The sequence below is a fragment of the Parus major genome, chromosome 2, assembly GCF_001522545.3.
Source record: "Parus major isolate Abel chromosome 2, Parus_major1.1, whole genome shotgun sequence".
Lineage (NCBI taxonomy): Eukaryota > Metazoa > Chordata > Aves > Passeriformes > Paridae > Parus > Parus major.
Window position 1 is genome coordinate 117,321,057 of NC_031769.1, and position 13,360 is coordinate 117,334,416.

General features: G+C 38.5%; 1 protein-coding gene across 1 annotated transcript in view; it reads right to left on the bottom strand.

Annotated features, from left to right (window-relative positions):
- Positions 1-13,360, bottom strand: part of CPA6 (carboxypeptidase A6) — an 80,320-nt gene that overhangs the window by 16,132 nt on the left and 50,828 nt on the right. Inside the window, exons 4-6 of the mRNA XM_015650837.2 lie at positions 11,251-11,365; positions 10,227-10,328; positions 9,295-9,399 (exon numbers count right to left, since the gene is read on the bottom strand). Coding sequence (XP_015506323.1) covers positions 9,295-9,399; positions 10,227-10,328; positions 11,251-11,365 — 322 coding nt within the window. The remainder of the gene's footprint in view (positions 1-9,294; positions 9,400-10,226; positions 10,329-11,250; positions 11,366-13,360) is intronic.

Here is a 13,360-nt window from a genome sequence, read left to right on the forward strand (position 1 = left end):
TCTTCTTTGAAAGCAAGCAGATAGTGTGAGATCATATTCACTCATTCTGCTGAAAATACATAGTATTCCGTACTGCTCTTATTTGCTATTTTTATTTGATGTGTGTAATCAGGCAACACAGTCAGTATAATCTTTGGCAATGAGCCTTACAGTTACCAAGGTGTGTCCTTGCTGGAGCAAAGCCCTTGCCTTTCGTGACTGTCGAGTTCTCCCCACACTGGTGGTGTGACCCACCTCCCCCACCCACTTCGGCAGCGCTGAAACGTTTTCTCTCTGCTGTGACACGAGCAAGGCGAATATAAACCATTGGTGAATTAACTGCATTGTTGTTTCCAGAGAGATCTCAGAATATGGGTTGATTCTGCTTCCCCATCAGGGAATCAATAGCAGCTTTGCTGCTGTATGTGCAGAGGGCCAGACCGGCCCAATAAAGGCTGGATCGTGTTCTTGGTGAGCGAACAGATGATAGAGGAACACTGCCAACACCGTGCAAGCAATCTGCCTGGGGGTGGGGAAAGGACCAGTGATTAATAGGATGGGGCTCGATCATCTGGATCAGCTGAGTGATGGTTGTTGATAGAGCTATACTGGCTTAGGCTGGCTGAGGAGATGGTCCACAGGAAATTTAATTTAGGGGACGGAGTAAACAAAAGAGCTATATTGTAAACTGCCAAGGCAATAAAGGCAAGAGTGTAAAATGGATTTAGGATGCAGTTAGGCTTTTTATAAAACCAGGGGATTGACTGAGAAGGACAAAGCAAGGAGACAGGGTTGGGAGAAACTCTGAAATCCCAGCTGAGCTTAACAAGGATTTTCTATCCCACAATTAATTATTATTAAATTGAAATTAAATTTAAATTAATTTAACAGCTTTTGCTGTTTCTGGTTTTGAATTAAACAATCATACTGAATTAAACAGTTACTATTTTAGCACAAGGAATTGACTCCATTTACTGCTTTGCCAGAAATCGCACAAAACTGCTCCTGGCAGAACAGGATTAACTCTTCCGTGCCATTATTAAGATATCGGTTAAAACATCTTTTCTGGCAATAACGCACAGTACTTTACTTTTCACTGCACTTGTTATGATGTTTAGCAGGCTGACACTATGATCTGCCATTCAGGCCTTTATTGCCACTTTATCAGTTTGGCAAGTTAGTAATTAGCTCTGTCTCTGCTCTTGGAAACAGTACAGCATTTTATCTCTGTTTTCCCTTTTACTGCTAGTGTCCTGCTTTGGCATTCAAATCACAAGCAGAGTGGTAAGCCCTTTATTAAGACTAAGATACAGCTGAGTATTTAAAACAAATAGCTTAAACAAAGGGTCAAATTTTCAAGACTGAAGCTTGAACTGTGTCTGGTTTTTTTTTTTTTTTGTTTTGTTTTGTTTTTTTTTTGTTTAATACAAAGCAAAATCTTCCTTTCTCTTTGAAGGCATTTACCAAAGGAGAAATCCAGAAACAACTGAGAAAGAGGAGTGTGCTGCTACTACTCCTCAACACCCATAAAAAGTTTGCCAAGAAGGATCTGCAGAATCCTAAAGACTTGATTATGTAGCTCCTTAAGGATGCAAATGGAAAAGATGCTGAAGTGCAGAAGAGGGAGAGGGATGATGGTGTGATTGCAGGTTAGAGGAGCAAACAGCCATTCCAGGAATCTTGTGCAAGACTGGGACCACTCAAGCAAGGGCAGGATCTTGTGGGAAAGAAGATGCGAATTTACACTGATCTTAGTAGAGAGACAGCTATCTCTAGAGAGACAACTTCTTGGTTCCACTCAGAGAGGTAAAAAAAGGAAAAAGAAAAACCTCTCAGATGCCAAACAAGTCCAGGACTGCTCATCTGGGAAAAAAAAGGCCGGAGTTATTCTGAAGCACTGTGAAAGCTTTGAAAGGAGCAACACAGATTTCTTTACTAGTGATTGTATGAAATTTGTTCCCACCAAAATACAGACCGCTGAAAAATGTAATTATTGAATTTTACACTCTAATTGTGTTGCTCCATATTGAGGGAAACTCAATAGAACTCACTTGAACACAAGGTTTAATTGAATTTTTGAGACACAATTAAATACTTAAGATACAAACAATTGCTTGTAATTCCATTTCTGGAACAAATAAATTGTCCAACATGTGGAATTTTCTCTCACAGTCCTTTTTCATGTTCAGTAGTTTTTCTGCATATCAGCAGTTTTGCTGAGGCCCTAATTACTCAGTACCATCACACAGGAGTGGACTGCTAAAATACAGAGCAGAATTTCTTCCTTAGGGCAACAAATGTGTTGGAACAACAATGTAAATTCTTTTCATGCCTTGAAGAAGAACATATCCAACAGCTTAAAAGCCTTCAGGGGGTAGAATATGAATGTCCTAGTGATGAATACTTAAATAGGAATTTACAGGCGCAAGTGTCATTGAAGAATTCCTATTACAGGCACAACACAGCTGCAGTGTTACTTTTCTTTTATCCAGATCTACTCACATTGTGAAAAATTAATAGCTGCAAGCAAAATGAAAGTACTTTTGGCCTTCTTAAGGTCATGGGTAGGCAGGAAGCAGCAGCTGAGTAGCTGAAAGTGCACACAAAAAATAATGCAGTGCTTACTTTTCAGGAAAGGAAAACTGAAAACAATTTTAACTGTTTATTTGTTATAGTGAAGGTGTAACAGCAAAGGAAAGAACCTTCCCTAAACTGTCTTATTGTTGAATAAAACCTGGGAGATTCCACTATGGTTCAAAAGAGACAGAGATATTTCTCAGCATAAAAATGGTTTGCCACAGTTGCCTTTAAAACAATGCCTCGTTGTGGTGGTACCATGGTACTGCACTCCATCTTTTTGGCATTGGCTTAGATTTCATCCATTAAAAAAAAAAAAAAAGGGAATTCACAACTGAGGCCCCAGATCGGGAAACTCTTGTTGATAGTGTTCACTGCTACTTTATTTTCCTTCCCCTCAGAAGTGGTGCAGATTTTCAGTAGCAAGCATGTGCTAGAGAGATGAAGATACTCAGAGAGAAATGGTGTATAGGATGGCTGCCAAAAAAAGGGAACACATTTGGAACTGAAACAGCTGTGGGGTGGAAGGGGGACGTTGAGTAGAAGCAGAAACTACTACATGTAGGTGTGAATACTGCACATGAACTTCAAATGGCAGGAACAGCATTTGCAGGATGGAAAAAAATCATGAGGGTAAGACAAATTCTGCATTGGTACCAGTGCCTCTTGCTGCTGAAAGGCTGATGAATGAAGTGCTGAGTGAAGAGGCTGGAAGAGGTGATCTCTCTGATGGAGAAAAAACAAATAGTGTTTCAGGCAGAAGCTCCTGACAGAGAAGAATGAATTAGCTAAAGACAAGTAAAGCTGAGTGTTTCAAATATAGATACTGCAGGATGAAACAGATGGATTTTTTCCTCCAGATAATGAATATATAGGAAGCACTCACAGAAATCCATTTTTTCCCCTTGAAATTAGGCAGCTAAAAAGACAGCTGGGGAGACTATAATCTGGTAAACAATAAAAATTAAGTTCCAAGGATTGTATTGTGTTTACTGAAAGAGCTGCAGACATTTGTGGAGAGATTGTCACTAGATGACTGGTCCTTCAAGGTGAAAAAAGCCCAGTTTTTGTGGTGCTGTCACCACTGGCACCTGTGAAGGAGACTGCAGGGGGGTAAAACAGTCCTGGCTGTTAGACACATTTATTTAAATAGCAACAAATATTTCACATCAAGCCAACATCAGCTAAAGAGCTTGAGCTGAAGGGAACAGACTTTGGAAAGAAAGAACACCCACTTAAAGGGGTGAAAGGAAAAAGCTACAGGTACAATGTTTGTTTTGGCCTTGCATGCCTCTCATTCACTTTGGAATATTTCAAATTATTTGAAAAGCTCTTCAGATTTTTGAGGACCATTAGTCAAAGATACTTTAAGAATAGTGGCATATTTGTACCCAGGAAAGGACTGGCCCAAATGTCTGATTTATATGGAGAAGCAGTCAGGTCCTTGCTTTCATTCCTCTATGGTTCAAAATTTCCACTTGGAGAACTCCAAAAAATGGAGATGGAAAGCCTATCACAGAGGGTGGAGCATATTGTCTCAAAGAATAACTCAATATAGATGTAATGAGCATTATTTGAATTAATCTTAGTCTGAAACCCTGGGAGTTGTACCTGTTCAAAAGACTTCAGTTAGATGACAAGTGATAGATCAAGTGTATAATCTTGAGGAAACATTATTGTGTCAATTAACATAACTATCTTACACCCCCAAGATCAGACTATTTCTGAAGTGGGTGAAAAAACATATCTGAATTTGATAATTAGGCAGTATTTCAAGGCTCTGGTAGTTATGGATAACACAGGGAAAGAAATATTCTAAATCCTAAAGGACTACTGGTTTTGATGGAGTGCAGCAAGACCCAGCAATGATCCAGAATGTGAAGCTGTTTTCCTGACAGCTTCAGCACTGGAATGAATGACTGAGTGCTGCTCTGACTGTCGATGCAGGATATTGCAGATGTTTTGTCCATCAGGACACGGACTGTGGAATTTTGTAGAATAAATGCTACACTGGCTTTCAGCAGAACTTAAAAGTAAGAATACTTATAGCTTTACTGCCTTCTGACTACATGGCCTGAACAGTGCAGAAGAAGAGCCAACCCTTTTTAACACTGTCTGTGTCTCCTGCCTGGCCCTGCATCTGGGCGCGCTGTTGTCCTGACTGAGTTCTGCATATGTGCTGCTCCTTTAGCTGGCTGCACTCAAGCACTTCATAAACATTCTTGAGGAAGAATCTGAGGTCTTGAATGCTGCAAAATTCCTGGTAAAGACTGCTCTCTGGGGCCTGGTCCACAAGCCTAATGGCTGGCTAATTGGCAGTATGCATCCCATATGCATCCCACGAGGTGACTCATAAATCAGTCTCAAGCTGAGAACAGTGGGGGCAGATGTTGCCACTCTGCTTCTTAGACAGTCTGCGTGTCTCTCTCGGCTCATTACTATGGAGTGAAAAGACGGGTTTCTAGCCTGGTTTTTCAATAAATCAGTACCAATGTCAGCATGAAAAAAAATAAAAAAAAACCCCAACACACAACAAAATACCTCTGAGAACTGCCCTCAACCTTTAATTTCTTTTTCTGGGGCTACATATTTGCTCCCTAGGGGCATGGTGAAGTCCAAACGCATAATCTTGAATAATTTTGGAACTCAAATAATTGTGATCATGGTTGAGGATGGGAGAAAAAGGTGATGAAGGTCACTGCATTTCCAAAATATGATGCTATTTTTACCTTTCTTTGAGGCCCAGATGAGGTCACTCCTTTCGGAGATGCATTTGATCTTAATAGACATTTCCCTTACAGTTGACACTGGATTTTTAGAACATTTTGTCAAGAACAATCAGTGCATGCTTCTTGAAGATTTTTAATTACATTTCTTGAATTTTTTAATCTTAAAATACAAATTTCTGCATCAGAAATAAAGAATAACATATCTCAAAGTCACATCTCAACAACACTGTTTTCTGAAAATAGTGTATGAAAGACATCTCAAGGCTATACATCATTGAAATGGATCAAATGGCAGCATTTATTAGAAGGAAGAAAGTCAAACCAGATGTAATGGGAATCCTCATCTGCTTTCACTAAAACTGAAACAGAATCTATTTTTGATGTTAATTTGAATAGCAGCCTCTGAACCATATATCAGGTTTTTTAAGAAATGGTAAAATCCTAAATTTGAGGTCTGGATAATTTGATAGCTGAATTTTGCTTATCCTCTCTCAATGAATAGGAGTTAAATGTTCTTACTTAACATATGTACATATATAGTTGTATTTTTGCAAAATGGCTATAGGTACAGCCATCTTTGTTTCTGTGAGGGCCATTTAATTTTGGATAAATAGATGATATATCTGAATTTTGTTTCTAAAGTCTACTGCTTTCTACAAAGTAATTACACATAATAGAGTATCTTTCAGTTCATAATATTTACTAACACATATTAATGTATTAGATCTCATGAAGCCTTTTTAAAAATGTAGGCTAACAAACCTTTTCCTTCTTTATTTTTTTCTTTTTTTTTTTTTTCTCTCTCTAAATCTCTTGCTGTGGACACAAGTTCTGGCTTCATTTATCTTTGCAGGTTGCCTTCAAAGTAGCACACATGCAATCAGTTTCCTTTTACAGTTTGTCTCTCTTCACTACTCAACCACAGGTCTTGTAATGTTTCCACTGTCAGAGCCCCTTTTCCATCCCTTTCCAGCTGAGTAAGGCTTGGATTGGGTGGGGCTCCACTGTAGCCTGACTGCTATTTCACCACAGTACAGATGCAGACACTTCTCTGTGGCTCATTAGCAGGTACCTAAAACTCTGGTCCTGTGTGTGTCCCCTTTCCTGACTTGAAATTCAATGACAATGAGGTGGAGTTTGTCAGAGGCCACCAGTACAGCTAATCCTGACAGAACATCTGATTATCTTTAGCTGAGAAACTACAGGCATTTAGGGGTGCCTTCCACAGAAACAAACAGTGATGTTGTTATTAACATCAGACCTATGGAACGCATAGCCAAGGCTACAGCTCATTCTGGGTTATAAGGAAAAAAATCAGAACAACATACAGAAAACCAAACAAAACCCACAACTCCCCAAACCATAATCTTTGCTCTCCTTTAGTTTCAAAATGTAAGTAAGCTGCTTTTGTACTTTGAATTATATTATCATATAATATCCTGTGCATTCTCCTTCTCTTTAAAATCAGTAACTTCTGTATATTATTTCTCTCATTATTATTTTTTTTTCTCTAATTATTGTAATTGCCCAAATACAGAACTAGCCTGCACAGCCAGCAGCCTCTTGCCTTCCTGTGCTCCAGCCTTACATCCTCACTTCTCAAGTCTGACCTGCTTTAGTTTGTTTTGCATTTCTAAGTAGGTGGGAGCCAGGTCCAGTTTAGCTGAACAGTTTCAGATTCTTTGCAGAAAGAGGGGAGCTGCTGCCGTGCCCAGGAAGAACACGAGCAGCTGCTCAGTGGCACCTCCACCCTTCGGAGGTGCTCTCCCATTGCTTGCAACAAATCCACTGTCAATCAGAAACTGCCCCTTCTAGAGGTGCAAGCAAGATGCTGAGGGTTCCCAAACTGAGTAGGAGTATTTGGTAAAGTTTGAGGCGCCCAGGCTGAGGCTTGAATGTTCAGTGACATTTATGCACAGAGGGTTTTCTTCGTGAGCTAAATTGCTTGAAAAGGCTTCTTGTACACAGGAACATGGATATACCTCAATAAAAAGAAGTGTCAGAGATCACAGGGTGAAGTGGTAAGACATTTCAGGCTGCCTGCATAGTAAAGGAATGTGCTGTTCCTGCTAGAGGAGAAGCCAACATCATGTAAATCTAGCGTTTCTTGCTTGCCTTAAATCAATGGACTTGTGGTGCTATTCCTTAGAGTCAACAAACATGCCAGGAAAAATCTGTTTCCAAGCTGACAGCCCTTTCTCAGAACTGCCTGTAAGTACCAGGGAGGATGGAAAACTGGGCTGCCAGGCTGCAAAGGTGCTTAAGGGAGGAGTTTGCCAGAAAAAGAGAATTGCAGAGTTTGAAACGCAGAAAGACCTTCAGTTTTCCCAGAATTCTTACTGAAAATTTCTAATTCATACAATGAGAAAAGTAATATTCTAAACCAAGCAATCTAATCATCTTGTCTCTCTTCCTTAGCCAGTCATTTTTAATATGCTGATGAAGATTATGAGCATAATGTATTCTCTTCCTGATGCTTTTTGCTTTAATGCTGGATTGAAATACTGCTCTGAGATGGGATGGGCAGACAAAAGTGGTACATTCTTGCAGTCTGAAGGAAATCTGTGGAGACTGCTTTTAATCCAGGAAAATGTTTTTACATAATTAGAGAAGCAGCCTTACAAGCTACTCTCTGAAGATCTCAAGTAACAACCAGAAGGCTTTTATATGCACACCCACAGCCTATATTGTGCTATAAGGTCTATAAAGAAATCTTGTGATTTTTATCCGACTGCCATATTGTACTGCTTTATGGGAAAACTGGTAAGGAAGAGGAATTTAAACAATAGGCCTTTCTGCCCCAGCATCTCTCCTTACTGCAGCATGTTCTCATAGGTAGGAAAGCTGCTCAGAAATTGCAAGTTAGTTCATCTTTATATTAACAGGAGTCTTAATAAGAAGACTCATCATTGCTGCACACCAAAATTTGGAGACCAGCTCCTGAATCTTATTTAGCCTATTTGTGGTGACAGGCTCATCCAAACTGTAGTGGCCTCATTACTTCTGTACTTTCCCTATACACTGTTGTGGTGCCCAAGGGAAGGCCACATATGATCATATGATCATCTCAGAATTAGGGTGTTGATGATGCAGAAAATTTACTCTCACAGAATCGGTGGAGGTATTAATACATTGTAGAATTACACAGTGATGGGTGGGAAGAAAAGTGAGAAAATTTTGTGTTTATAGGAAGACTTTTGTAAAAGCATATTGCAACCCTCATTATGTGAAAAAAAAATGGTATTCAAGATTACTGCTCTCTACAACTACCTGAGAGGAGGCTGTAGCCAGGTGAGAGCTGACCTCTCATCTCAAGTAACAAGTGATAGAACAGGAGGAAATGGCCTCAAGTTGAGCCAGGGGAGGCTTAGATTGAATTTCTTCACTAACAGGGTTGTCAAATATTGGAACAGGCTGTCCAGTGAAGAGCTTGCCACCATCCCTGGAGGTTTTTAAAAGATGTGTAGATGTGCCACTTGGGGTGATACCTCAGTGGTGGACTTGGCAGTATAAGGTTAACTATTGGACTTGATGAGCTTTAAGGTCTTTTCAAACCTAAACAGTTCTGTGACTCTGTTTTGCAACTATTTTGTGACTTCAGCTTTCTATTCCTATGGAATTATACAGAAGAGAAATGTCTCTTTTAAGCTAAGTCCTTAAAACAAAAATACTGCTGAGCTGATCTGAAGTAGTACACACTGGCACTGATTTACCTGGGCCATTACCAAAATTACTGAAAATCTTCACACTTTCAGATCTTGGAATAAAATCCTACTTCATATCTCTGCCAGTATGTATCTGGCATATTTTTGTCCTGTGCCTAGCTGTGTCTGGCTGTCCCTAACACCTCTGTTTAATAAGTACTTAAGCATTCCAGAAATAATTTTAAAAAGAAGAGGTATAATGGCTAGTTATTTTCCATACTAGTAGTGTGTTAGATCTGCTACAGCAAAAAGGCAAAGTTTATTTAAGAGAAGGAACTGTATGACTGTAAATTTTAAACACTTACCTCTTTCACAAACCACTGGCAAAAGGCTGGGCCAATCCACTCTCTTGCATGAATCCCACAGTCCATCCAGACAGCTTTCTTGTAGGGCCGTGATCTTTTACCTAACTTGAAGTGTGAATATTCACAAAATACCGACAGATTGCATCACATTAGTGAAAACACAATAATGAGAAAATAATGAGAAAGACTAAACCATTTTCAATTTCCTCGTAAAAAGGAACAAAAATTGACTGTTTTAAAAGGTATGGCAAAGATAATGTTAGGCAGGTACGCCAAGATAGTGAGGCTGACGTATGGAAAAGAACTGTAGAAATGAGATTTTTAAGTTCCTCTTTTATGAGGAATGATTATTACATGGAGTAGGGTGAGGAAGAGTGAAACTACATGAATTGCATGATAACAAATCAAATTTTCAGAACTTTTCAATAGGAGATAAAAAGAAAATACACTGAAAGTAAGATTTTTTTGCATCTTGATGACACACTCTAATTTGTGGTCCTAATCATGTGAATTGAGGGCACATAGCCCTGAAATTTTGTCAATAGCTAAAGAACAAGCACATGTGGCACATGCTGAGAAGGGCTCCACAGTCCTCTGGGATCCTTCTCCAGCATAACTGCTCTGCAAGTTGTCTAAAAACAAAGAGCTTTCCAATCCCCTTAAATCCAAATCCTGCTAATTGAACTTGTCCTGTTATCTTTCTCCATGCATATCCAATCCAGGTAAATAGGATTTAGCTATTAGTTTTCCAGCTTCCCCCGCCCCCCCCCCTTTTTTCATTAAGATGATGTTCAGAGAGATACTTAGATTTAGCAACTCATCCTTAGGAAACACTGTTAAGCTGTGTCTCTTGTGTATATGCTGTAACATAAATAAGAGTGTCTTCCCCTGATTCCAGACTTTAGTCTCATTAATGACAATTTAATCTTTACCTTGAGTACATACAGTGGTCTCCCTTCATAGGATTTTCCAACAGAGAACATGTGAACAAGATCTGAATAAGTTCTATTCAAATAATGCATCCAGTCCTCGATCTGCAAACATAAAAATAAAATAATTGCTTCAATCTTTTCCTATTTCATGGGAAGAAACTCTAATAAATTTATTGAGCTCAGCTCTCAGTCCTCTATTTTTTGATTTTACTGTTGTTTTTATTTTTGTCTTGTTTGTTTGTTTTTGTTTTCACACTTTAACCATTATTTGGAACTCTCTAGCTCTATAGCCAGAGGTTGGATACAGCCTTCATGTGTTTTTTTTTTCCCATGTCATTGTTGGGTGTTACTGGAATGCATAAGCTGTCCATCAAAAATACGGGGATGAGGCTAATCCACCATTTCCACTAAATATTAACTATTAATAAAGAAAGTCCCTTTTTCTGCCTGCTAGAACACAATGGCAATCAGACAGACATGCAGGACCCAATGCTACCTGCAGTATTTGTTTCACAGGCACCAGATCTTGTGGTGCAGCACTATCCATGTCCAGCCTAGTGACTTTGTTTTGGGGCAGACTGAAACTGTGCATGTGAGCACACTAAAATCAACAGGAATTATTTACTCAGCCACCATCCATGATAGTACTCCACATAAATGAGTTTGTATCTAAGTGTTTTTACGTATTTGTACCCCCTGTGCAAATACTTAAGCATTTACTTGTATTGCTTAATTAAATGACTTAGTGAGCAATCAATCATTGAATCTCTTATTCCACCAGAGTAAAAGACCTACTTTAAAAACCAAACTCAGATGCTCTGAAAGAGAGTTGTATGTAAAGACAAGCCTTGAATACAAATCTTAAATGTATTTTTTTTTTTTTTCAAGGAAATGCCTGTTTTTGAAGAAGAAACACTTAGAACAGTCCTGAAGATGGACAGGAACTTGTAGAGAGAATGAAACCTTTCCCTTACTAAAAGCAACACTGTAGTAGATAAGAGGAACAATATGAATTTTAATGCACCTCTTCCAGGGAGTGGTACACTTCATAGTTATACCCAGGGAGGGACCTTCGATTCCTATGGGACCTCCCTCCAGTTTGGTTTTCTATTGCTTGCTGTAGGTCTGATATGAGAATCCTAGGTAAAAAAAATATAGTGGTATTACTGAAAAACCTAGAAGAACACACGAGCTAAATCAGAACAACAGTCACGTTTAGAAGAAATATAGCAGAAATGAAACCATCCTGACTTTTCTTCATCTGTTACATTTTGACAATAGAGTGCTTCAGGCTCACTTAAATATAAGCTGCCAAATAAATACTCCAGCTGCTTTGAAATGTAACAGTGCCTTTAAAAACACAATAAGCTTGTTAAATAAATAAAACAGAATGACGTAAATAATGTAGCCAATGTGAAGGAGCACCCACTTTCATTTGTTTATGGAGCAGCATTTACAGTCTTCTTTTATAATCCAATTATACTATGTGATCATGGATCTTCAAAAACTGATTTCAAACCATTTCAGAAATCTTTGTAAACTTAGGAAAACATGGACACACTTTCTCTTGGGAGTGGCATGGAACGTTACATATAGCTACAAGTTGTAGAGGCAAAACAAAAATAATAAGAAGCATTATCAATCTGTCTGAAATAAGGAAAAACAGCAAACAAAAAATATAAAGTGGGCTTTGTTGTTTACATTATCTACTCTGCTGTAGTTGTTTGCCAGTTTTGTGAAAACAACTCAGGAAAAATTTGAAAAATACTAAGTGAAATTTCAATATACTTGCATAAAAAGTGAGAGGTTCTTTGCATTAAGAGCAAAATGCAGAAAGACTTATAAGTCTTATAAGTAAGCTAAAACTTTCCTGTTTAATGAAAAAAATAAAAAGTGACACAAATACAAAATAATAATATAGAAAACATATAAAAATAATCAGGAAGAAGTTGAAGCACCCATCCATCCCACCAGACGGAAGCAGAAGCTGGGAATATTGCCACAGATATCTGTAACAACATTACTGTAAAACTGAGAGTCATCCTTGTATGCCTCCTTCTCCTAAAGCATGGCAATTTGTAATCACCATGCCACTAATTCACCATTCCCATAAAAAGACAGTCACATTCAAGCTTTTACATTTTTATAGGCATTAGCTTTCATGATTGGAAAAAGATGAAAAGAAATGGCATTTACTCTGCTCCTAACTCAGCCGAGCAGCAGATGCCTCAAAGGTAATAGTCTACATATAAAATCAAAGTAAAGGTTATTCTCATCTTCCAATGCATTAGTGAAGTAGTTGTATAATTAGGAATCACATTATTCTACATCAGCAAGATTCATTAAGCAAACCAAAGGATTATAGTCTTGACTTGCTAGGTGCTATATATACTGTAAAGCCAGTACTGTAAAGCTGATTAAAGGAGTGATTTTATTCAAGTCATTAGGGCATCTAATATTTTAAAAAAATGCTGGACTGCTGTCATGGGGTAGCTTTGCAGAATTCTGATTAGTATAAGCACCTACCATAATCAGGCTCACTCTGTTAACAAATGCATCTATACTCTAAATGAGATTTGATAATTTTTCTTTATTTTTACATGACTGTGTACTCTGTGCGCCTATAACACAAGGGCTCTTAAGTCCCTCAGGTCTGAATGCAACATAATTGGTTTCTTTACCAGAAAACCTATAACCAAGGCAACTTGGTGCAGAGTTTATCTGATGCCTGGCTTGTTTTCATGGCCATCTTATCATGAAGTTAAACCCTAAGAGAAATAAGCCTGTTTTACAAGCAAGTGCTGGTCATTATTAGGGATGCTGAAATACTTCCTGACTTTGTGAATTTGTCATAATTTAGGTAAGTATCACTGCATCAAGCTGAAATTTTACTTGGAGCTTGGACCAGACTTTTTCAGTTCCAAAATGGATGTAGAAACCTAGTTCCATTGTAGTGTGTGTGGGAAAAATAATAATAATATTTAAAAAAAAAAAAAAGTGAAAATCAGCTAAGTGAAAAGGAGCTGTAAAAAATCTGCACTTCGGCTCAGGGCTGTGATCCCCATCCCAGCTGTGCTGTGGGCATGGCTTTGCTTGGCCAGCCTGCTCCTGCTGTTCCCTGACTACGGCTGTTA